Source organism: Brachionichthys hirsutus, chromosome 23, assembly GCF_040956055.1.
Source record: "Brachionichthys hirsutus isolate HB-005 chromosome 23, CSIRO-AGI_Bhir_v1, whole genome shotgun sequence".
In the NCBI taxonomy this organism is placed as follows: domain Eukaryota; kingdom Metazoa; phylum Chordata; class Actinopteri; order Lophiiformes; family Brachionichthyidae; genus Brachionichthys; species Brachionichthys hirsutus.
In genome coordinates, this window is record NC_090919.1 from 6,263,366 (window position 1) to 6,289,100 (window position 25,735).

General features: G+C 48.5%; 2 protein-coding genes across 6 annotated transcripts in view; one reads left to right on the top strand and one right to left on the bottom strand.

Annotated features, from left to right (window-relative positions):
- LOC137911779 (ankyrin-3-like) overlaps positions 1–14,526 on the top strand; it is a 91,557-nt gene extending 77,031 nt beyond the window's left edge. The window contains exons 40-46 of the mRNA XM_068756163.1: positions 6,867–7,290; positions 8,772–8,864; positions 9,648–9,731; positions 9,823–9,987; positions 10,666–10,854; positions 11,643–11,734; positions 13,165–14,526. Of these exons, the coding sequence (XP_068612264.1) occupies positions 6,867–7,290; positions 8,772–8,864; positions 9,648–9,731; positions 9,823–9,987; positions 10,666–10,854; positions 11,643–11,734; positions 13,165–13,351 (1,234 nt within the window). The 3' untranslated portion in view covers positions 13,352–14,526. The remainder of the gene's footprint in view (positions 1–6,866; positions 7,291–8,771; positions 8,865–9,647; positions 9,732–9,822; positions 9,988–10,665; positions 10,855–11,642; positions 11,735–13,164) is intronic.
- A 1,559-nt stretch (positions 14,527–16,085) lies between these two features.
- LOC137911767 (calcium/calmodulin-dependent protein kinase type II delta chain) overlaps positions 16,086–25,735 on the bottom strand; it is a 34,078-nt gene continuing 24,428 nt past the window's right edge. The window contains exons 7-18 of one of the 5 annotated variants that reach the window (XM_068756149.1): positions 25,430–25,532; positions 24,662–24,745; positions 24,258–24,352; positions 23,838–23,960; positions 23,671–23,754; positions 23,540–23,582; positions 22,355–22,392; positions 20,233–20,277; positions 19,425–19,473; positions 16,694–16,769; positions 16,525–16,619; positions 16,086–16,318 (exon numbers count right to left, since the gene is read on the bottom strand). In XM_068756149.1, the coding sequence (XP_068612250.1) occupies positions 16,086–16,318; positions 16,525–16,619; positions 16,694–16,769; positions 19,425–19,473; positions 20,233–20,277; positions 22,355–22,392; positions 23,540–23,582; positions 23,671–23,754; positions 23,838–23,960; positions 24,258–24,352; positions 24,662–24,745; positions 25,430–25,532 (1,068 nt within the window). Of the gene's footprint in view, positions 16,319–16,524; positions 16,620–16,693; positions 16,770–19,424; positions 19,478–20,232; positions 20,278–21,075; positions 21,136–22,346; positions 22,396–23,539; positions 23,583–23,670; positions 23,755–23,837; positions 23,961–24,257; positions 24,353–24,661; positions 24,746–25,429; positions 25,533–25,735 lie in introns of all 5 variants that reach the window. The other 4 variants (XM_068756148.1, XM_068756147.1, XM_068756151.1 and 1 more) reach the window with 4 other exon arrangements.

Sequence of the window (25,735 nt, forward strand, 5' to 3'; positions counted from 1 at the left end):
GCAGTCTTTAACTTTAGATGCAGATGACAGAGCTCTGTCGCCCGAGTCAGAACCAGTCCTGCGATCTGTTTCCTATTCTGAGTATGTTACTCCTGGTTTCCATGAGATGAGAACATCCTCTTCGGAATCTGCTGGATCTGTCGATGCTCAATGGCCACTTCCCTCCGGTTCCACCGTCCCAGAATTCAGTCACACCTGCCCTAATTTAAGGACGGCGAGCAGAGTCTCACTTGACTCGTTATACTCAGACGAAGAATACGGCTCTATTTATGCAGCCTCCCTCGACTGCTATGATAGAGCATCGTCATCACCTGCGTCAGGGTTTCAACACGGATCGGTTTTATCTGTGGCGGGACACGCATTATTCACCCCTGAATCGAATGAATCCGCTGGTTGCAGATCAAAATCATCTGAACTGTCCGTGTCTCAGGTGGAGAACAAACCGCCAGCGTCTCCATCGCCTGTGGCATCAGGGTCTGCTGAATGTGATGACGATTGGGTTGTGTTGTCTTTGTCTGACTTTGAGGAAAGACCTCCTCCTTTGAAGTCTCTGCCCGGCGACAGATCAACGTCTCCACTCTTAGACATCAGAGCGTCCTCTCCTGAATCGGGAGCATTAAACAAATGCTTGTCCGCGGATTCTCGCGGACCCCGATGCACACCATCTGCGCATCAGGCTGTTACTATTAAAGATCCTGCGTCGTCGCCACAATCCGCGTTGGCAGATATCAAATATGCGGTATTACAATCATGTGTTGAGGATAGACCTTTAACACCTGATTCGATTGGTTCCATAAGTGAATTCCATAATCCTGAAAATGATGAAAAGGATCCCGAATGCAAAAGGAAGTCATCTGAGTTTGTGATATTTAAAGAGACGAAGGGATCTGATGAAGATATTTCGTCCTTTACAACAAATCTCCCCAAAGAGCAATTACCTCGAGACCTATCCGTTTCTCTACCTCACAGCCGTCTGCCATTATTCTTAACAAAATACTCAACGTCGGAACACGATGCGGGTCACAGAAGGCTCGTCTCTCAAACATGTGACCCTCAGTATGCAGGAGACACCTCCGTGAATGAATCGGGACGGTTTCAGTTTTCTGGAGCAGATTCTTGTCAGGCTAAGACAGACGAGACCGCTGGAGATGGAGATGCTGATTTGCAATCAGGACATTGCCAGAGATCCCTTTCTCCAGATTCTGAGGCAGAATATAGGCCCGTGTCACCACAGCTGCTGTCGACGTTCGGAGGACTTGGACCCGACCCTTCCCTCTTAAGCAGATCTGTAGATAGCATGCTAGCTAGCCCCCTGGATCCCCCTATCCCTCAGTTCTGTCCTTCTCAACCAGAACCCCCTCCGTTTTATTATAGATCAGTGTCGACAGACTCACTAGCATCAGATCTGGAGACCGATGTGAACGCTTCATTTCTTTGTGACGATAGGCCGGCCTCGAGTAGTTCGGTAGCATCGGCGAGGGTACTCAGAGCGCTGTCGCCTGAATCGCCCATCCCAGACTTTCAACCATCAGCATCACTTTCAAGTCATTGTTTGGGCTGGGCTTCACCACAAGAATTGATACTCTCTGATCCAGAATGCGTTTCTGTCTCTTCGCTTTTATCGTACACTGAGAACAGACCGGCATCGCTGGATTGTGTCAATGAGAGCCAGCCTCTTTTACCTCAATCCCCTGCTCATGCGTTTGGACATGCTCTGCCAGAATCTGCTGTCTGGGCCAGAGGCGAGAGATCATCGCCTGCAACTTCACTTCGTTCAGACTTAGAGTATGGGGCGATGTCTCCATCACAACAAGAAGCCGACGCCACAGCGTCATCGCCTCTTCTAATCATTTCTGGGGATGATTTCAAAGGCGGTTTGCCGACACCGGAATTTAAAGTGGAATGGGATGAATCTATTTCCACAGTTGTTCGTAGGCCTTCTCCTGGGTCAGTGGTTTCTGATGAGTGTGCACAGTCATGTCATCCAGAAACAAGGGAGAGACCTCCGAGGGATAAATGTGAGCCGGTTTGGAAGCTTATCTCTCAAATATGGGATCTGCACTATATCGGGGAGGATTGTTACAATAGGATGTGTGTTTCTGAGTATGCTGGAGGAAGAATTGAGCATTTCATTCAGGATTCAGATGTGAAAGAGGAAGAGTTAGAGAGAGGTGGGAAGTTGGGCAGCGCAGATTCGTCTGATGCAGACGTAGAGTCAAAGGAAATAAAGACAAACCTCTCTAATTCTGAATCAGGAGACGGGCATTGCTCAACATCAGAGTTTTTAAACGACATATCTGTAGAACCCGTTCCCCAAACATCCTCTGAATTAGCTGACACTGTCAAATCGCCAGAATCGGCATGTAGACCTTCACCTGGTTCAATAAAATCTGCAAAGGAAATCAGAGAATTCATACCTCACCCAAACTTGCCAGATTTCAGACCTGCAGCTCCTGAATCAGGTGCTTCTGAAGATCAGAGAGTAGACTTACAGGAATCAATGGCATCCATGCCTGAAGAAAGGCGACCAGCTCGTATAAGGTTTAAAGCGAGCCGGTTGATTTGTCCGTTGTATGATTCACATTATGGAGGAGACGCCCTTAAAGAAAGGAAGGAAGTGTTTGAATGTACAGACACGGGTAAGAAATGCGTTTCACATTCTTGTGATTCAGAAGAATCCTCCAGCATTAATAGACCCGCCTCCCCTGTATCACCAATGGCCGATGTCAGCCTGGAGGGGCCAGACCCCTTCGTTTCAGGTTGTGGATGCTTACCTGAGTCAGGGGCCTCTGATAGCGACGATTCATCTGGATTTTTGGTTTCAGAAATCACGATTCAAGACGGAGGAGAATGTCTTGATTTGGTGGCGTCAGAAATGAACCGGAGCTCGCTCCTACTCGATTCGATGCCAGCTTTGCCTCAATCATCGGCGACAGTTGCAGAATCAAGGGCATCGTCTTCCAATTCAGCAATATCTGCAAATGAATTTAGGACAATGGCTGCAGGGTCTCCTCTGTCGCAGTTTAGGGAATACCCAGAATCAGTCGTGTTGGTTCCAGGAAGCCGGTCGTCATTGTCTTCATCGGTGTCGGACCCTGACACGGATCTTCTGCGTGTGCCAATCATTGGAAATGAATTCAGAGTACTTTCACCAGATTCAGCCATACCTGAATTCAGTGAGGCTCTTGGTCACCCAGGTATTTCACACGTTGAATCCAGATCTGTTTCACCTCATTCAGGTCGTCATTCTGACTTTGAGTATAAAGATGGGATACTTACACCTCCATCACCGGATGCAGTGGCTTGCAGAGACGAAGGGTGCTCATCAGATTTAGCCCCGCCTCCATCAGCACATTCTGCAGAGCCTTTAGAAGGAATACATGAAGGGAAACTACGTTCACCTGAACCAGTTGCGTCCGATTCGGACGTGGAAACTGAGTTATCGTCTCCAGTAAATGTAGAAGACGGACCTTCATCTCCTGAGTCCTTAAAGTCTCCGAGCACATTCCGAAGACTTCCTCTCGAGTCCCCTCCTCCTGACTTTGGACATGCTTTGCTAGAGGCCTGTCCTCAGCTCAGTGCTTGCAGGTCTTCATCTGAGGCTTCACAATTAGATTATGAGCCTTTGATTACAAGGATGCTTGAATTTGAGGTGAGGGCAGCGTCCTGTCAATGGCAAACACCTGACTCTGCACTACCCCAGCGCCACACCAGTGCACTGGTAGAGGTAGAAGCAGGATTCAGATCTGCATCACCTGAGTCGGTGGATTTCAACGAGGACTTGGAGACTGATGTGTTTATTCCCCGGTTGTCTGAAGAGAGAGCAGCACGAGAAGACTTGAGACCTCTGTCACCAGAATCACCCATTCAGGAGTTTGTGCCGGCGTTACATCGCTTCACTATATCTAAAATGGAATTAAGGTCTGCATCACCCGACTCCGCGTTGTCGGATCTGGAAGTAGAATCACCTTCCCCAACACTTGAAAGCAGACCTTCGTCTGCTGGATCTCGAGCGTCGGTAAATCTTCCAGCCGATTCGCCTGTACCTGATTTTGCCCATGAATTAGCTGAAACTATTCTTGGACATGGGCCAGCGTCTCCTGAGTCAACATGTTCAGATATAGAATACATTGTTTTGAGCTTAGGATCATTTGTTCATGACGATCGAACAGCTTCCCCAGACTCAGACGAGTCCCGTGCTTTGTCCGCTGACTCACCCGTACCTGATTACACTTCTGCAAAATCTGAACGTGTGATTGTGAACGTGGGATATAGATCGACCTCCCCGGAATCCTTTGAATCAGATCTCGAGGATGATCTTTTGAGCTTTGAGCTTTTGAGATCCTTGGATTTTGGTATCGTGGATAGACCAGATTCTCCTGAATCAGTAGGATCAGCAGCACAAGAGAGGCCGTCGCCAGTATACAAAAATGTGTCCCCACTGAAGTCAAACGCTCGATCTGCTTCTCCAGAGTACCCTCACCCGCTTGGAGAATATAGGAAACTGTCTCCAGACCCATGTCTTTCTGATTTATCAGGAGTAATACCGACATCTCTTCATGAATCATCCATCAGAGTGACGGAATATAATCCAAATGATGATGCACAATTATGGAATCTTATTTCTCAAGTGCACGATCCTCAATATGCGGGAGAATATTCTGCCCAAAAAATAGGTTTCATGGAATTTATTGGTTCCACGTCAAATTGTGAACAGAAAGCTCCAATGAATGAGCAAAATAATGCAGAGAAAGATGAGGATGGTTTTGCCGTTGCACCTCCGTCCATTAGCGCCACAGATAAAGCCACGCTAGATGATGATCATCTCAGCTCGAGCAAGCGTGCTTCAGCACCAGCGCCACCAATCACTAACTCGTTAGAAGCCGCTGCATACAGGCGAGCTAAGTTTAATTTCATAACAGCTGAAGCACAGGAACCAAACTCCGACGAAGATTGGGCAGTTGGATCAGCATCGGATATCGAGTGTGATATGAATTGCTCACCAGAATCCGAGATCCAGTATGAACCTGTGTCCCCTGATTCATTCACGCATCAAGCAACAGCCTCCCCACCAGAATCTATAGCCTCAGCCCATGGGTTCAGACCGCCGTCCCCAGACTCCCCTCTGAGGTCGGCATCATCTCCCCCTGAGAGTGTAGCATCGTCATTCGAAAGTCTTCTTGGAGAATGCAGGCCGTCGCCGCCACCTCCGCTGGCAGGTGTTGAGAGTGAGAGAGATGGATTCGTGTTTCAGTCCATGCCTGAATGCAGAGCGTTGCTGTTTGAGGACGGGTCACTGTCTCCAGACTCCCCCGTCCCTCAGTTTAGTTCAGCATTGGGGGGGTACGCCCCAACACGGAGGTCATCATCACCCCAACCAGCGGGCTCAGAGCTTCTTGCTGCATCGGCAGTCAGTGACGCTGACAGACCATCCTCACCTGAATCCGTAGCATCTCTGGATGAGCTCAAACCACTATTTGCTGACTCACCAGTTCCTGATTTTATGAGGATATTGTCCTCTTACTTTATGGACGCTCCCAACTTTGACAGCTCACCTTCACCGGTGTCTATTTCATCAGACACCGAGTTTGTTGCTTTGCCCATTGATTGTTGGATTGACGATGGTCCGAGGCCACTGACGCCTCAATCTGCTGAGTCAGACGAGGAATTTGGCTTCAGTTTTGACAACAGTAACAAATCAGAAGTTTCAAGTCATGTGACATGTGAATTAAGACTCGGGTCTCCGTTACTAATGCAAACGCGTGAGCCGAGGTCTGAGGAAGGACGGGCCAATACTGCCTGGCGAAACGTGACAAGACCAACGCCAGAGGATTTATCCCACGTCGGTGACGGGAGGTTTCACGAACCAGAAGGCAAGAGTGCGCAAAATTTGCAAACCGCTGTTTGTGATTTAAAAAAAGTTGTTGCCCTGAAGCCTTCATCAGCTCAGGATGAAGACAGGAAGGCCCTACTCATCGGTGGTGGAGGCATGAAGACCAAGACAACCTCAGACAGGGTAAGACAGAGCATGACGATCAATCAAAGCCTGAAAGGTTCCACTAACATCCGTCGGGTGGAGAAAAAACAATAACCGAAGGGAGTGCAGTTCGTTCAAGGAGTTTGTAACGTTTAAACACTTCCTGCCCTTCCGTGGTTTAAATAAAATGCATGACAAACATGCTGTTCTAACACGGATGGCATGTTGGCTGGACAGAATATGATGCTGCTGCTCATCAATGGAGGATCAGAACGGCCACAATGAAAAATAAATATATAAATATTTGTATTTGTATTTCTTTTTTCCCCCTTTATATTTCTTTTTAGTTGGTCCTCCATACAGATCAGTATGGACAATTTTTTCTGTTTTCTTTGGTGCAATTGTGACGTTATAGTAAAATGTATTTGGGAAATTTTGATATTCACTTTCAGGCCACCGGTCAGATCCCGGAGGAAATTAAGTTTGATACAGTCGAGATGGCTACGTGTGTGTCCGTCACTGAAGAAGAGACCAAAAAGCCCGTCCCACTCCAACTGCCCGTCTACAACTCGTACTCAACCCACAGAGCCGTTACCCCGCTTCTCCCTGCGTCCCAGGATGCAGCAGGCCCTGAGTCACGTGATCGGTTGAAATGGACGCTATGCGCCAGGAATCTGCCACGCAGTGAGCTTTTTTCTCCTATGCTAACAGAGGTTTTAGCGCCACCAGATTATGAAGCCGTATTTTCGGGGCATCAGACATTGAGGGTTTCGGAATCTGGCAAGACTTCCTTGAATGATTTGAGTCCAGTTTCATCACAGGATATGAGAGGAACCGGCACCGAGGCTGAACGCGCTGAACCTTTTGAGTTTCCCCCAGACTTTAACAGACTCCTCACGGAATTTGAGGAAGCAATCTCTGAACTGGAATCAGAGGATCTGAAGGCGACGTCTAAGGAACTCCTGAAGAGCTCAGAATCGCCGCAGAATTCAGATTCTGAGCTGCAGTTGTTTGACTGCAGACAAGCAGTGAAGCTGGGACACAGTACTGTCTACAATGTCTCAGAACCCCCATCTCCAATGCCTGGGAGTAGCCCTGGCGTCAGCTTCCTGACAGGAAGTCCTCAGTGCGACCAATCATTACGATTGGAAAATGACAAGCGTTTTTCTTCTGGAAGTGAAAGTCTCGGTGAGTTTGCTTACGATTCGGACGGTTCGCGGGAGAATCAAGCAAGGCCCGACTTCCCCTTGTGTGAGGAGCTTCCTTCCAGAGGTCAGGCAGGGCATTGCGACGACGATGACTTCCTTGGAAGGGTAAGAAGATGAGCATGAGCCGAGTGGCCGGAGTCTCGCCTGGCCAGGCTGCTTGCTGTGGCGCTGCATTCAAGACTAAAGCTCACGTTTACACTTTATGGACTAAACTGCTGCACGAGTTTCCAGATTCTCTCTGAAATAACCAAAATGTAACAACGGTGATGAGTTGTGCCGAGTCACCTGTGTGTGTGGCGTGTGTGCGTGTGTGTGTGTTTACCGTCCACATTTAAAAAAAGCGTACGAAACTGATCGCAACATATAACTCTTAGTTCACGTGGGCACCCGTTTTCCTTTTTGTCTTTTCTAAACATGTTATGCTTGTTTTCACAGCAGTGTGCAAAATACGCTGACAATGAATGTCCCCATGCTAAGAGGTGTGTTTTATAGACCAACTATAGCAACACACAGAAAAATAAAACCCCTATTTAGTTCAGTTGAGTCTATAAACTCGTGGCTCTGGCTTCGACCTCATGGGCGTGATGGTCTTAAAATGGGTGTGGTCAGGTTTAATTTAAGAAAGCAATTCAATTAATTTTTATTTCGAAAGCGCCAGATCATAACAGAGAGTCATCTCAGAGCACTTTACAGGATTAGAAGGGAAAGACAGAACCCAACTTAACCCATAAGAGTCTGTTTGACGACAGAGGCAAGGAAAAACTTCCCTTTAACAGGCAGAAACCTTGGACAGAACCTAAGACTCATAGTGGGCGGCCATCTGTCTGGGCCAGCTGGCTTTTGAGGGAGAGAGAGAGAGCAGGATAAGACAAATACTAAATGTGACATCTAGGCTGCTGAACAAGATACTGATTAAAGAGCTGCTATATAAAGCTATAAATGCTAATGCTAGCAATATGGAAGCCAGGATTGAGGGCCACAGGTCCAGGTTCTGCAGCACCACGGACAGAAGGAGAGACAGAAAGAGGGACAAACAGAGGGAGAGAGAGCACAAGACTACGGGGAGAGAGGCTTGGTGTAAGCAGAAAACATATCCAATGAACAATAACAACCGAGTCTGCAGTCAACTTCAAACACTTTCACCGTATGAACCTGGACTGTGTTGGCTCCTGAGGACTGTGTCGCCTCCTGGAGCGGTAGGAGGACGCGGGAAATGATTGACGTTGAAACTAAACCGTTTGCCTCCTTACATTTATCATTGACCCACATTTAATATAAAAAGTGTAGAAGTTTTTCAGTTGCCCCCAGAATTCCATTTTAACATTGCCCGGTTGCATCTCAGCGTCTGTTGGGGAGAGTCTCCGTATTTTGCACACTGGTTCTCCTCCTCGCACGTTTGTTCCCACTGTGTCTTCTCTTCATCTCACTTCAGCCATGAAATTGTTTTCTCATCCCACATTCCGTTTGTCCGTAAGCCTCTTTGGCGAGTGGACATGGAAGTGAGGCGAAGGAGAAAGGACCGGCAGCGTCTGCAGGAGCTTGTTGTGCAGAGCTGCTGTAGTGACTCTCTGTGTGCTGTCTACCAGGAGGTAGCGGAGGAGCTAGGCTTCCTGTCCTCTGATAGCTCAGAGGAGGGGGTGCTGACCGCCAGGGTGGTCCGACGCAGAGTTATTATCCAGGTAACGTAGCAGGAGGGCTCTGCTGAGAGACGCAGCCGTTAGCACGTAGCACGCGTTGCTACCTGGTTCACCTGAAACTGCAGTCCCAAAGCTTCCTTTGCTGCTGCACAAAATGAGAAGAGGCAGCATTTTCTGTGTTTTGTTTTTTCATACCTGCTTTTAATTCATTCGTTGTCACTTTATTACCCTCGCCGAAGAGGAGGCGAGGGTATTGCAATGTTTGTATGTTTGTCTGTCCGAGCGCATAACTCAAAAACTAGTAACCCAATCGACTTGAAATTTTTACACAAGCAAGGTTCTGTCCGTGGCTCGGTCCTCCCCGAGAATGGCGTTGATCCGGATCTGGATCCAGATTCTAGAATTATTTTTACATCTGGAATCGTGCCTGTGCTGTATACTGCCACTTTAAGAGGGAGGGACACGAATGGCATGATGGGAAAAAGAGTCCAGAAGATGGCTTGTAGTACGTTCCGGAGCAGCAAGCTAGAGCAGGTTTGGCCCCTCTGATCCGGAAGCCCTGTTTACTGTCTCACAAGATCCAATAGTCTATTGGAGGCGGGGTCTGCAATCTCTGATTGTCGTTTTCTAGTTTGTGTTGTAATAGAAATTAGAAAAGGATTCAGTATTAAGAGATAAAGCCTTGATGTGTTGGTGTTTTTTACTCATGGCTTCAGAATGATTTGACAAAAACAATGTCACATGGAGGCTTTTCCATGTGTAATAGAGGGTGGACGTTGCTGATGGATGCAGATAAAATGAGGTAACAGTCGTTTGTCTTTCCAGGCGGATCACCTGCCCAATATTCCATCACAGACGGTCACGGAGGAGAAGTACACGGATGAGCACGGGAACATGGTGGTTACAAAAGTACGACATCCCTCGACGTCAACATTGTCAATAAAAAAAAATCCAGTTTTTATACCAAAGATTTTCTTCTTCTTCTCTTCTTATCCACCAGATCACGCGGAAGGTGATTCAGAAGTACGTGTCAGCTGACGGTGGCGAGACACAGGAAGTGACCGTGGAAGGATGTCAGCAGGAGACGGTGCAGGTGGAGGAGGGAGATGCCGTGTCCCGGGTGATTAAAAGGACTGTCCTTCACAGTGGGGGAGGTCAGAAAGAGGTCAGTGGAACTGCGTTCATCTCAAAGACAGAATCAGAATCAATTTTGTTAACTTCTCTTACATCCCGGTAGCTTTGAGCATCCATTCACTTCAAAGGCAACTCGACGGCCATTGGATAAACGCTTAGTGCCTCTGGGGGGTGAATGGAGCAGTGGGCTGGCCTCTGATTGGAGGATCGGCCCAAAGGCTGAACCCCGTTTTGATTGATGGCTATTTTGAGATATTTGGAGCATTTGGAGCTCAGTTCCATCTCAGATTCTGCAAATGAAGTCGAAAGACAAGCCGCTTCCATTGTTGATTTCTTACACTGTAAATAAAACTCAATCATGGTAATATGCTTGTTTCATTTTAATAATTTCAAAACATCAAGTTTAATATTGTTTTGTTACAGTCTACAATAGAAACGTGTGTGTGGGTGGATAATTCAGATTCAGATTCTTTCAGCCATTCATCCTGTTAGATCGATCAACCTCCCTCCTATCCACCCTCCCAGCCCCTCTCCTAGCCTCCCTCCTTGCCTCCCTCCTTACCTCCCTGCTAGCCTCCTAGCCACCCTCCTAGCCTCCCTCCTTGTCACCCCCCAGCAGTGGCCATGATGGCAGGTCTGGCACAAACATTAAAGCCTGTCATGCATTATAAATGGTGCAAAATAAAGAATCTCACCTTCATCCCTTCAGTTGACCTTTTCGGAGCCCCTGGCCCAGACCCCCGCCGCAGCATCCGGATTTCAGGCGGAGCCTGTCAAAGGACGAAAGGTCAGCAAGGTCACCAAGACAACGGTGGTGAAAGGCGAGAGGACAGAGAAGCAGAAGGGAGACTCCTCACTGGCTGCCGATCTCCCCTCAGCCAGAGACGACTTTGAAAAGGTTAGTTTGATTAAAAGGGCTTCAAATTCAGTCACAAAGAGTCACATTCAGTCCTTCACAAAGAGTCACATTCAGTCCTTCACAAAGAGTCAAATTCAGTCCTTCACAAAGAGTCAAATTCAGTCACAAAGAGTCAAATTCAGTCCTTCACAAAGAGTCAAATTCAGTCCCTCACAAAGAGTCAAATTCAGTCCCTCACAAAGAGTCAAATTCAGTGCTTCACAAAGAGTCAAATTCAGTCCCTCACAAAGAGTCAAATTCAGTCCTTCACAAAGAGTCAAATTCAGTCCTTCACAAAGAGTCAAATTCAGTCCTTCACAAAGAGTCAAATTCAGTCCTTCACAAAGTCACATTCAGTCCTTCACAAAGAGTCAAAGTCAGTCCTTCACAAAGATTCAAATTCAGTCCTTCACAAAGATTCAAATTCAGTCCTTCACAAAGATTCAAATTCAGTCCTTCACAAAGTCACATTCAGTCCTTCACAAAGAGTCAAATTCAGTCCTTCACAAAGATTCAAATTCAGTCCTTCACAAAGATTCAAATTCAGTCCTTCACAAAGATTCAAATTCAGTCCTTCACAAAGAGTTACATTCAGTCCTTCACAAAGAGTCAAATTCAGTCCTTCACAAAGAGGCCTCCTGTTGGTGATGGGAGGAAATCCAAAAGGAGAGAGTCCGTCTCTAGAACAGCCTCCTCCATATGCAGTCGTGTTTGTAACTTTGAACCTGAGCAGGTTGGTCTTCCTCCCTCCTGACCCCCCCTCCCCCCCCTGTTCCTCCCCCCCCCAGGCACTGAGTTATGCAGGAGGCTTTGGGAACGTGCTCGTGCCTCAGGTAGTAGAAAGCGAGATTGTGCAGGATGACGGTTCGGTGCTGAAAAGGTGGGACAGCAGCATGGGGCGGTGACGGGATGAACCCCGAGTGATGTTTAGCCGATGCTAACACTGAAGCATGATGTCATGCACCTTTACCAGCTAACCCTCCACAGTCCCCATAGTATTACTGTAGTAATACCTCGACATACGAGTACAATTTATTCATCAATCGAGCTCGAAACTCAAATCACTCGTATGTCAAATCAAGTTTCCTTCATAGAAAATAACCGAAAACAATTTAATCAGTTCCGGTCGTCTAAAGACACTCAAATATATACACACACAGAATGATAGAATAAATAATTTACAGTATTTCTGTAATATAAAATGCGTTTTTATTATGGGAGTAACTTCCAGACAGATGGTATCGCTAACAGCAATGAGCAGCGAGCTGGCGGGGGGTTTGGTATATTTGGGGGTGGACGGGACGTAGACACTTTATGCAGTAATTGTACCTTACAGGTACTCGTACATAAACTGAGACATAGTAGTTCTGCCTCTGGAAGGCTTCGTGTTCTCGACAGCATCCTTCTGGTTGAGGATTGTACACGTTGATGTACTCCGCTCGTACTGGCGTGTCCCATCACTTACGGACACCACGCTCACGTTGATGGATCATTTCATTCTTCATCTCCATCGTCATCATCGTCTTTTCTCGTTGCTCGCTTTCTTTGGGCCCATCACTGATCAGATCAATACTGGAAACGCACCACGGAGACGTGCAGGAGACGAGGACGGACGGTGGGGAACACCTGAGCTGGACCAGTGAAGCTAGCTAACAGGGCTCGAACATCTAGCGCCACCGTCTGGAAGTAACTGCGTGGTCGGCGGTTCGATTCCTGGCTCTGGCACGTGTTCACTATCGTCTTGTCTTTGGGGAAGACACTTCACCCACATTGTTGGGTGAATGTAGTGAGCGAGTGAATGTTGGTGGTGGTCAGGCGGGCCGATGGGTCAGTCTGCAGCTGTGGCTACAAGAGTAGCTTCACCGCCAACAACTACGGAGTGAAAGAATAACGCACAATGGAGTGTCCAGAAAAGCGCCATTTAAAACAATGCATTATTATTATTATTAATATTACTCGAATCTCAGAACGTATGTCGAGGTATTACGGCAACGGGGCGGCTCAGCGGCTGCTGCTGCCTCACCGCACGCCTCTTCCTAGTATTTGAACGACAAATGTGAAAATTCAAATAACCTCTAAGCTGTTGACGTTAAATGGAAAGTAACTTTTTAGATCACAGAATAAATCTAATTTCTTTTTTCATTTGACAGTTTTTGGTTTTGCATGATGACAGGTGAGGCACGGCCAGACTCTCCTCTCCTGTCTGCACGTCTCTGAAGGGGACATAACGTTCTTTTTAACACCGTACGTTCTCCTCCCTCCCTCGGTGATGTTTCACGATGCCTCCGTTTCTTTTTACTGTCTCTGCAGAAGCAAAATGCGTAAGTCGCGCACCCAGAAGAGGACTGTGGTGAGGGATGGCCTGGGGAAGCACGTGCACCTGGAGCGCCTGGAGGACACCCCGGACGCCCTGCAGCAGCACCTGCACCGACTGCTACAGTGCTACTGTGAGGATGACCAGGGGGAGGAAGAGGAGGAGGAGGAGAGCTTTGACTGAGCAGCTTCTTCGACCTCCTCAGACCAAGAGGATCCCTTTTTTTTTTTACTGTCCTCTGATCACCGGATCAAAGCTTTTCCTTCTTCCTGCTCCCTTCATGTTGCGTTTCGTTGGCTTTTTGGCTGCTGTGGTTCCGACGATCGTACGAAACACCAAAGGCCTCTGGAGGACCTCAGACATGTCGCCTAACGCACTCGCCTCTTCTTGAAGAACTCTTGGAGACACTTGTACATAGAGAATCCGGAAAAGGTCGGTCAAAGCATTTTAGCCGACCCGAACCTGCTGACTCAGCTGTACAGATGAGATTGATGTTTCAGACACTACGTTTCAGGGAGTGATTGTGTATCAGTGTGTGTGTGTGTTCTACAGCCAGACAGCAGCCCGCTGATTGGCTTGTACACCTTTTATCCCATGATGCATCTGCACGGTGTCCATCACAGCGCTGCCGCCTCCATCTGTATATACGGCGTGTTTCTACGTAGCGATGAGGCAGCTCGAGCACTTCCTCCGCCGTCATCCCCGCCCTCACCTCACGCTGCAGCTCCTCCAGGAAGCCTCAAGGACAGGGTCGTGTATATCTGTGTTCTCCTCTCCACTAGCCCCGAACTTACCGACCTGCAGTAGCGGATCCCGTTAGCATCTTCCTCTTTGCGGATCCATTCTGATCAGTCACACATTTAGTAACTTGTGTCACGCATCACGTCAGACAGACTCATCCTTCACATTTTTAGACACCAGATGCTTTAATCGATTGAATATTTCTTATCACTGCTGGAGTGACACTTCGTGTTTCATACATATTGATTTCCCGCCATCCGTCCGTGGCCCCTTTACGAAATAAGCTGAGGGTGTGTGTTTGTGTGTTGGGATGTATTTTAAAGACATTTATTTCCACTATTGTAGACAAACAGGATTTGATTGGAAAACTGATAGCGTAACGATTCAGTTGGGCATTTATCTATGTAACAATTACAATCCTCACGTTGCCATTTATTTTGAGTGTGATCAAATTAATAAAAGACAATAAAGAAACAATTGGTTTGACTTGTTTCCATGGTGACTAACAGTACAAATATATCGGCATGTATGACTTAATTACACAAGATTAATCCCGAAATGCTAACAAGGCATAACATTTGCAGTGTACATGGCAGAACAATAAAACTGTACGTCAAGCATGAGCCGATGTCATCCTTTCTAATAGTAGCTCACTGGTGCCAGAGGGCGACGCCCAGCTGCTACGTTATGGACAACAAAAGCGAACGATGTTAAGGAAATGAGTTTAATTGGATAACCTGACAATTAAACATACTATAATTCATAATGTTAATGTCTCAAATTATTGAGATTTAAAACAGAATAGAGCATAAAGCAAATTACAGTGGACCTGACATTGATCCCTGTGGAACACCTTTATCAGCTACAGAAATATATCTGTCAAAACAAGAGAGACGAGAACCAACCAAGACATTTGGCATAAGTCACATTTTATTTGAGTTCTTAAACATACATTTGGCTCCTCCCATTTGGGATTCAATGCATCTCAGAATGATTTACCTAAAGTGTGTTCAGAGACAACGGTGTTCGTCTCAGAATATGATTCCCCATTAGTTCTCTTCCCCCTTCCTAATCTGTGCTGGACAATGTGGAACTAAGTGACAAAAAAAAAATACAAAATAAATCCCTTCATATATCAGTGTTAGAAATACCTGACGGCACTATCAGAACAAGAATTGTGAGTTTCTCCCGAGTGGATAATGGAACAGAAATAATGGGATTCCGACTTCCAGTAATTCCAGAATTCCCATCAGAGTCAACAGCCCGATTCTGCTTTACATAAATAAATGGAGGGAATCAGATTAAAAGGACTCAAAGGAAAGTGATAATGAGCACTGGAATGACAAGCATCAATATCACAATATAAAAGTAAACAACAAAACAAAATACAAAATAAGATGATTAGCTGCTCATTGTATAAAACATGATCCGACACCAATTAGAGAATGGCCTTAAAGATAACATCCCATCAGAGACCGCCTTAAATGCTGCTCTGAACACGACAAACTAGAATCTGTTTTCAATCACACGTTGAGAATTCCTCCTAAACTCACTTCACTGCAGCGGCAAACAAAGACAGATGTGAACCGACACGATTCACTCGGGTCGAGAGAGCGACTTACACCAATCAGCGAAAAGTACGTCACCAAACAGAAGCAAGCCCGAGCAGAATCTGTGTTTGAAAAGATACGAGAGTAAAAAAGCAGGTGTGTGATCTATTGGTCGTCGTACCCGAGGGCTGAAAACATCAGCGTGACAGATTGAAACCAGCCCGTTAAAACCCAGCCGACTGGATCAACGGCTTCCTCGGAGAAACGCATCTAGTGAAAACGGACTCGCCTAAAAACCTCGATAATAAAACACGTTGCAGAGGCTGAACTCACGCGCTCACTACAAAACGATATCGCCAAGACGTGACGTTTTCTCCAGACGTGCACAAAACGCTTCAGTCCAGCAGCGACAATATGTAAACACACTTAGAGGGCGGCGCTCTAGCTAACACGGGCGGGGATTGGCTGTGGGGGTCTGACGGACATTTGGTAGGCGGGGTCTGCTCAGGCGACCGCTGTGGGCCGTCTTCTCAACTGAAACACAAAACACAGCAGGGATTATCCTGAAGGGCAGCGCGGCGCTTCCCCCCCCCCCCGACCGTGAAAGCGGTCGGAAGACGCCGCGCTTACTTGTTGGGCACGGTGACCGAGCCCGAGCGGTGGAAGTGAATGTTCTGCCACTTGCTGTCGCGGCGGTGCCAGATACGGGTCTCCTCAGACTGCATGGTGCGAGGCAGGCCGCCGCCGTCGATGTACTGGGTGAGGCGGATGTAGGCGATGCAGGCCGCCTCATCCCCGATCAGGTGCACGTGGGGGTTGAGCAGGATGGTGTGGATGGGCTGCTTTGCCTTGGACAGAGCTGCAGAGGAAGATGATGGAGGTAAACTTCTCTCGCCGATGAAGGCTGCCTGCCAGATCTGTTCCGAGTAGCGTCGTTAGCGAGCACAGAGGTTAAAACTGTCCCGTCTGACCTGCTGCACACTCACACGTGCACTATTTCTATTACTGGTGGAGAACTAGGACTCATCATAAATCATCATTCTAGGGGTGAATCTAGGAGCGTACCATTCTCAAAGTAGAAGCGGTGGAAGTCGGTGCCCTCAACCAAGTTGCCCAAAGCTTCGGGCTCGAAGGACGTGAGGCCAGGATCGCATATCTTCCTGAAACCGGACAGACAGACGGATCAGAGCCCGGGAAGCTTTCAAAGAAAAAGCATTAAAATAGCCGAACTGACGTGTAGGCCTCAAAGTCCCCGTTGTTGATGGCTTCGATCAGCTGCTCGGTGACTTTAATAATCTCCTGCTTCCGAGCTGAGGCAGAGAAAGAGACGGCAGAAACGGAGGGATGTTAGAAGAACGGCACCCTGGGAAATAGAAGCAGCACAGATTCGTGTTGAAACGGACCAAGGTGGGACATGAGCTCACAAACGCTGACCCAAAATCACAATGTGAGGACGTTGAGGGGCTCACAGACACACAGAAATACGGCGCCCCAGTGACATGAATGGGGGGGGGGGGGGGGGGGGGGCGTGTTTCAGGGAAGAAAACATCAAGGTTACCTTTCATGCTAAGTAGGTAAGCTAGGAAACAATGAATGGAGAGAATAAGTGCTGCTATTGTGGCTGCAGGAGTAAAGCCACCACTGACATGTACAATATGGAGATGAGGTGGAGGTGCAGGTTCTTCACGCACACACACACACACACGCACACACGCACACACGCCATCCTTTTTTACCTTCAACTGCTTCCAGTCCACAGTTGCTCCCAGCTAACTGAACTCTTACGGTCTTGTTCTGGAGCCGAGCGCCGACGCCCTCCAACGACATTAAAACCACTAAACCGACCACACGGATGTAAAACATGCTGCAAGCGTCCCCTGCTCTCGTCTGAGACCTCACGCGCACGCCTATGGACAATACCCTCTTCTGATTGGCTGATAAAAAAGCCTGACCGTGTCCGTGAACTCTGACCTTTACTTTGCAAACAGCAAAAGTATTGATTATTACGTTTAAAGGGGCCATCAGTTTTATTCTGGAGCCAACTGGAGTATGGAGTGTAAAAGTGTTACAATAGTTAGTAAAGTATATATTTAGTAAAGTATGAAGTGTAAAAGTGTGACTACTTGTTTTTCCATTAAGCAGAGTTTATTTATCCTGTAAAAGACGGATATTCTACTTCATAAGATGAACAACAAACCAAGAGTTCGTCCCAGTGGACCTTTATCATGTACCTAACTTCAGCTAACACACATTATGTAAGAGGACACAAGTCAATAGTGACAGAGCATGACCAGGACGTCCTGTGTGGGATCCGTCCAGCCACCAGCCGTGACGGCAGACGGGAAGCCGGAAGCATTAAACTTCACTGAATGCAGCACAGAAAGAGAAACAGTCATCTCACTGAGGGAAACCAGGAAGCAAGGCTGCTACCTGTTTATTATACAGCTGACAAAATGAATGTAGCATGGTTCATGTGCTTCGCCTCACCCTCAGAACGAATTAACGCCATGTACAAAGACTAAACCAAAGACGCCGCATGAGAACATCGCCTCAACAAAAGGGTCAAGTTTGCTTTTCGATCAGAAACGAATCATGATTCTAAATGTGCGTCCTAAAATCTCAAAAGCTGTTATGACAGCCAGTGACCTGCGAGCGAACGATGACTGGCTGAGCTCCGAGGGGGGGGGGGGGGGGGGGGCTCTGATAGACGAATGCGCCCCCATCATGACTGACGACGACATGTTGGAGATGAGTAAGGAATTACTAACACAAGAAGAAAAGAATCCGAGGAGTTATCTGGGCTAGCAATAGAGCGTTCGATCCACCAAAGTGCAAAATGCCGTCGAATCAGCCATCGCCGTGTTTAGAGGCATTTCTCAGTTGCTAAATGTTTTTTTCCAGCAATTTAATAAAGGGGATTAAATATAACCTGTATGTAATTAAGTTGTTAATACTTTTCCGTCACGCTACACGTAATTAGAATACAATTTATAATTGTAATAATACATATTTGATTATACGATGTTATAAGACCATGAAAGGGGCAACGGGGCGTTTTGTGGAGGGTAACTGAGTTTTGGAAACTGGAACTGATGGTGAGACGGCGCTTCATCTTCCTCCGGAGTCGGCAGACTTGTTCAGAAGTGATGAAGAGCTCAATGCATTCAAAGACATGGAATGAGATCGTGCGTTTGGTTAACTTGCCTACTGGTAGGTTGTTACGCTAATTCTTGAAGTCTTCTAAAGCAGAGGCTGTCGCTATGGATATGAGACACGGACAGCTGTTGGATGTAACAGCAGAACCTCAAGGGGAAAGTTCTGTAATCAGCCGTTTTACAGCCGCTGGAACCGTTTCCTGTTGTGTAACAAGGAAAGGCTCAAAGAACGGAGCCACGCCCTGTACTGGGACGCGCGCACACACACACACACACACGCACACTAGTGAAAGAAATGACCGAGAATCAGATGACCACTGCTGTAGTGGAACCCCCCCCCCCCCCCACACACACACACAAATCAGCTCCAGTTTCTGGATAATACAGACAAACAGGAAATATTCCTTCCTGTGAAACGAAGCGCGAAGGCTCCTCCCCTCCCCTCCCCCCTTTGTGACAACAGGACCGAACACACCCCGGCAGGGAATCGGGCGTCTGCCCACTCGCACGCAACGCTCCCCCACGCTGTGGCAGAATCCCCTGGTGGGGCTGCAGACGACTGCCGTCACTTCATTTAGTCGCGTTTTCCTTCACGTGGAGCCGAATCTGTGTTTGAAAATCATTAGGATGATTCTTTTAATTTCGGGCTGCAGACAACCAACGACGGGGTGTCGAAATGTTCCCGTTACAAACGCGGCAAACGGCGTCGTCAAAAGGTGGAATGTAAAATGAATTTAAACCGCGAGGAGAAAACCAGATGGACAGTAGACGTTTGTCCAGTGTGGAGTTTCCAGGTCTGCACCTTCCTACCTCTCACGTCCTCGTCCTCGATGGTGGTGTTGGCGCTCTCGCTGGATTCCTGTCCGACAAACAGAACGGAGTGTTAGTCCAACACGGCACGAAGACAAAGGTCGCTGTCAGAGCGTCGCACCTGGGATTCCACGGTGCGTCCAGGAAACCCTGAACGAGACCCTGACCCTGACCCTACCCCTCGGACGAGCGGAGACAAGTCCAGCGACTTTATTCTGCACAGATCCGTCACAGAACATTTCATTTTTCTTTCTAGTAATGAACGAGAATAATCTTTAGGTTTGGGCACCGAGAAAATCGCTACGACCTGCTGAGTTTATTTTACGGTGAACTGCTCCTTTAATAGAGCGACTCCTCATGAGAAACACGGACCGTATGCGACACTATGGATGACAGAACCGTCCCGTCGCTGCACAAAACTACAGTTACCAGCATGCACAAGCGCCCAAACGGTCACCTGATGGACAGGAGGACAGGCCTGCGGCGTCCGCGGAAGGACTCGGTCCCTCGTTGACTATGAAGTTACAATGAGATGCTTCTAAAACCACGCTGGCATGCAAGATGACCAATGAGCTTATTGTTCCGACAATGATTAACAATGGCACAAATACCCAGCATGTGTAGCTTCCATGCAACAGCTGATATAAACATGCAACGCGAGACAGAATCCGACGTCGGATCACGTGACCCGATGACGGTCAACAAGACCCAACGGCAGACAAACAGGACCATCAGCAGCAACAGCACGGCGCTACTCTAGATGGGTGGGCAGGCTACAGCCGCAGCTAGCGCCCGCGCAGCCGGGTACCTTGTTTCCATCAGCTGGGTTGTGGATAACGGTGGTTTGAGGCTCCTGATTTGAGGATCAATAGTTACAAGAGAGGCGAAAGAGAGTTAGAAAGAAGTTTGACAGAAGTATTTTTGCAAGAAAAGAAAAGAAAAAGTGAAGGAGAAAGACAGAAATGCTATTTGTGGGAAAACGCCAATCATGACATCAGCTAGAGACAGCGTTAGATGGACATTGGAAGACAAACCAGATGACATCATGATGACATCATAAAACAAAAGCATGCAGGGACAGTTTAGGCATTTGATCAAATGCCGCTTTACAGGCGAATGTGTTTACAGATATGAAATATAACGCCAAACAGGAAGTCAAGGAAGGTGACCCGTGTCATTACCACCATTCAGCTGATGTATATAATGTAGTTTTTTGTAAACAACTGTATATGTGTGATGCGTTTCCTGCGCCGAGCGACCAGGAAACGGCTGAAAGAGAGGCCTGTTAACTGCTGCCAATCAAATGTCGGGAGTTTATCACACTCTTTGTTTCGGTTTTGTTGCTGCAGCACTACGAAACACTTCTGGAGAGAGTGTACGTTAGCTACAGCGGACTAGCATTAGCCTCAGTGCTTCTATTGGGGCCGCTATCAACAGCAAAGCGAGGATGCTGCTCGTGCACAGCAACGTGTGAGGACAGAGTGCGTTACCCAACACTAGAAAGACACTATTGGGTCTCTGGATATAAAGACCACAAACAGAGAGAATGGAGTGGAACTCGGTTCGGCTTCATAATCTGGACAGACGAAACTGAGAAGACAGAGAGAGAGCCATGCAGACGTTCAGGCAGCAAGGCAGGCAGACAGAGTACCAGAGACGGAGTAGGGACAGGCTCTTTGGGGCCGGAGACCACGTTGGCCTTGTTGTTGCTCTGGAGGGACAGAGTGGACAGACAGACAGGCAGGACAGGGCAGAAGTGACAAGCCTTAGTGTCCAAACGGACGCTCTTCAAGAAGCTGCTGTCGTTGGGAAAGGAGCTTTGATGCTTTGATCCCAGGAGTCGCCGTTACTGTTCGTTAAATGTGCGTCACGAAACCAAAGAGCAGCAGTTCAAATAAAACACCCGACGGCAGCCATTAAGACATAACAACGGCATGCTGGGAGACGGAAACAGAAGACTCTTTAAGCTGAAATGACCGGCAGCGCTTCTCAGCTTAACCTTCATAGGAGGGACAGGAAAGTTTACATCAGCCCTGCGTCAATAAAGATGGGCGGGGCCTGTCCACTTTCTGCTCTGGGAGAGGAAACCGAAACCAGAATCCGGAGAACAGATCAGTTGGCGGAGGTGCTGTCCTTTAAACCTTGAACTACCCAATATGGCGGGAGTCTTTTATGCCTTTATTTTGGCTCATGAGCCACCGACTAATTTAAGCCTGTACTGCCAGCTACCACCAGGGGGCGACTGTTGCTCATGCTTGACTCGCTTTTAAAAAGACAGACGTGGAGACAACGGAGAGAACGTAAACACACGTTCTTCTTGCGACGCCACCGGAGACAACTTCACCTCGACTCAGCTTCCGTTTCTCACACGAACCGACAGACGGGGAAAACCTCAGAAACACCCGTTGGTCCCGCAGCCTCGTTCCCTCACAACATGGCGTTGAAGGAGAATCCTCTTCAAAATAAATTCATACACAAACGGACTTTTTGAACTCCCCTTTGTACAAAAACAATACAAAACAGCACAGGCGCGTCTCGCGAGGGCCTCCGAAGGCGCTGACCGCTAACATGTACCGTTCAACCAATCAGAGAAGAGCCTCGGCGACGATGAAACCGGTGCAGGGCTGCAGTGAGCGATTATTCTCGTTCACTGAAAAGGTCACAGTGACGTCATGAAACAAAAGACGTGGCTGAATGTCGGCCTCGTGCACCGACAGGACTCACGAAGCATCTCTGGAGCCTGGAGGACGAGCGAGCTTCCCCTCGCAGGAGTAAAAACAGAAACGCAGGCGCCGTGGAGGACGAGCGAGCTTCCCCTCGCAGGAGTAAAAACAGAAACGCAGGCGCCGTGGAGGACGAGCGAGCTTCCCCTCGCAGGAGTAAAAACAGAAACGCAGGCGCCGTGGAGGACGAGCGGAGGCTGAACTTACTTTGACACCGTCTGGCTTTTTGTTCAGGAGGCTCTTGGCTGCTGTTGAGAAAGAAAAAAAATCAGGGGAAATCAGTGTGCAGCTGGGATCAAGATGTGCACGCACACACACACACACACACTAAACACACGTGCATGCACCGTGTATATTTCCTCCTCGCTGGCTCTGCTAGTCTCGGAAGCAGAAGAGGAAAATGCTAATAAAGGAGCGGGACGAGCTGAAACAGAGTCGTTGGCTGAGATTCATGTGAAGACGACAGACAGGAAGCAGCAGGAGCAGCGTCCCGGGAGCATCTCCTGTCCTCATGGAGACGCTTCCTGTCCAACATGCTGGACAGGAAGCAGCAGGAGCAGCGTCCCGGGAGCGTCTCCTGTCCTCATGGAGACGCTTCCTGTCCGACATGCTGGACAGCCTCCTCCCACCTGAGTCTGAGCAACGACTCGGATGTGGGGGGGGGTTACTGGGACGCTGAACCACATACACGAGCTCGTCTATGAAGCGACAGCAGCTCAACAAGAAGCATCTTTTAACCGTCATAATGGAGACACATTTCCAGTCATCTTTTCCTGCAGCTTTTTTTTGTTTTTGTTTTTTTACAGCGGGAGTTGCGCCGACAACGGGAGCGGAGTTCAACCTGGATCAGTTCGTGTCACCGCAGGTTCCTGACGGCTGACGCTTTAAAGCCTTAAATACGAGCGGTTGGTTGCTCATTTGTGACCGAGAGGAGGTTTGGACTGATTTAAAATGCTTCCTCCAGTATGACCAGTGGATGCTCTACATACGGCTGCTTCAGTCTACATGCCATGCTTCAGTAATAGAGCGACCCTCTTACCTTTCACACGGGTCACCACGCAGGGGGAGAAGGGAAGAAAGACAGCAGTGAACACCGAGGGCGTAAACACTTTACAGCATTATACACAAGCCTGGTTGAAAATGAATCCGTAGCGTCAGACTAGAGTGCTTTGCCATTTAAAAGATGCGACCGCATCAATCTGTGAGGTTCAGGGTCTAAAAAAAAAGAGCCCAGACGCAGATTATTGAGCTCAAAACGTCAGGAAACTAGGAAATCTACGTCAGTCAAGAAGCCCCGTCTCCTAGACGACGGCCAAACGTACAACGGGAAGTGAGTTCAGAGGGAAAGTCGTCAGAAACGGGAAGCACATGGCCAGCGGGCGTTCGTCCTACCGGAGAAGTTGCGTGTGGCGAGCATCGTGGTCAGGATGGCACCCTGCAGAGACAGGAAAGGACACTCAGAGGAAACCGGTCCAGACCAGGACCCAGATCTACATCCAGCGTCCAGAGACGAGCTCCCTCACCTTGAGCTTCCTCCTGGCGTTGAACTTCTTCAGGCACTCCACCGTCTCCTGCCGGTGCATCATGGAGGCCACCGTCGAGCGTTGCTGCAAACGCACACAGAGGACGTTCAGAGGCGGCCTCGCGCCGAGCGAACGAGCCTGGACGGCAGTGAGCGAGGGACACGTACGCAGATCCAGGGGTGCCTGAGCGCGTCGGTGGCCGTCACTCGCTTGGCCGGGTTAATGGTCAGCATCTTATTGATGAGGTCTTTGGCCTCCGGAGTCACCGTGTCCCACTCGGGAGAAGGGAACTGTTGCAGGATCAGCATCAGGGTTAGCATCGACATTCAAAGCTTTACACACGAGTCGTCTTTCCGACTGATGGCGTGCGCTTCAGCCCGTTTCACGCCAAGTCGTTCTCCGCCTAAAGGTCACGACCAGCTGCTCTCTACACAGCCGACCTTTCACACGGGCGTCTCAATTCCAGATGAATACACATTTACAACAGGAGCGTTCCCTCTGCAGACAGGTGAGCATCCCCCCCCCCCCCCACCCCCCCCCCCCCACACACACACACACACTGGCGGGGGTGCCCCCAGAAAGCTTACATCATAAGCCCCAGCTTTAATCTGCTGGTAGAGTCTGTGCTGGTCTTCATCCCAGAACGGGGGGTAGCCCACGAGGAGGATGTAGAGGATGACACCTACACACACACACGCACGCACGCACACACACACACGCGTGCATATTCATGAGCACATTCGGTCTATCGTGTGTAAATAAAGCTCCGTTCAGCGCCAACACGCCGTTTGTGATTGGCTGGAGGAGATGAAAAGGCCTCTATGCGAACGCCACCAGCTGTTTATGTGAGCGAGCCCAGGTGTGTGTGTGTGTGTGTGTGTGTGTGTGCGTGTTCCGCATGTTAGGTCCTTTGATGTCCGTGGGAAATGTAGAAACAATCAATTTCTGCCCAAATTAACAAGTTAGTGTTTCGTGCGGTCCAGATTCTCACCACAAGCCCACATGTCCACCGGTTTGCCGTAGGGGTCTTTCCTCAGCACCTCTGGAGACAGGTACCCCGGTGTCCCGGCAAAACCTGCAACGGCCACAAGCGTTCAACGCCCAACGCACATTACGCATCATTTCACAGCATCCGTCGCATCAGTCAATCAACAGCCTGTCAGGACCCTCGGCTGCAAACAGGTAGTAAGGACGAGCGGCCTGCCTTTCCTTTTATGAGGCCAGGCTGCAAAACGGAAAAATGAAACGGGACCAGGTGGAGGCCGGAGCCGAGGGAGATAGAACAATTATATCTGTTTCACCGGGAATAGAGAAACGAAATGCGTTCATAAACCGGAGGGCAGAGATGGAGACGTTCCCTTCAGACAAGGACAAAGAACTCGGTGAAAGTCTAAATAGATCTGGGACAAAATCTCTTCTGCTTCCTTCACTCAGTTCAGCGTAACTTTTCCAGCAAAAAGGAAATGAGATCAAGAACCGAAGTACAACCGGAGAGCATATTAAACCCGTTATCCACAACCGGAGCGCCGGCGCCATTGTTGCCTACGCCCGGTGCCTCCGGACACGGAGAACCAGCGCGGGGGGGGGGGTATGCAGTTTCTGTAAATGTGTAATCATTTACAGAAACCCACATGTTTCATCCATCCAAGTAAAAATGGCTCGAAAGCTCTGATGTGTAGATCGTTGGCGACTTTATCAGTAAATACTATAAATGTTAAACATTAATGTGACCGACTCGGAGAAAGGCCTGCATACTCACCGAACCACGCCTGCTGCTCCCCCTGAACTTCAATGGCCAGACCAAAATCCGCCAGCTTAACCGCTGCCCCCTTCAGCTTGCTGGCGAGGAGCAAGTTCTCCGGCTTGGAGTGAAGGAAACAGATCAAAGCGTTCAGTAACGTGACAGAGGGAAAGATGCAAAGGTCGGATCGCGCTTTTAACGGACAGCTGACGTGGTCCAGACGTCCAGATGCAACGGCCCACGTCATGTGTGTGTTCGGTCCACTCCAAGCGCTCCGTGCGGAACCAAAGTCCTGAGAGAGTTTCCGCACGGACGCCTCCGAGT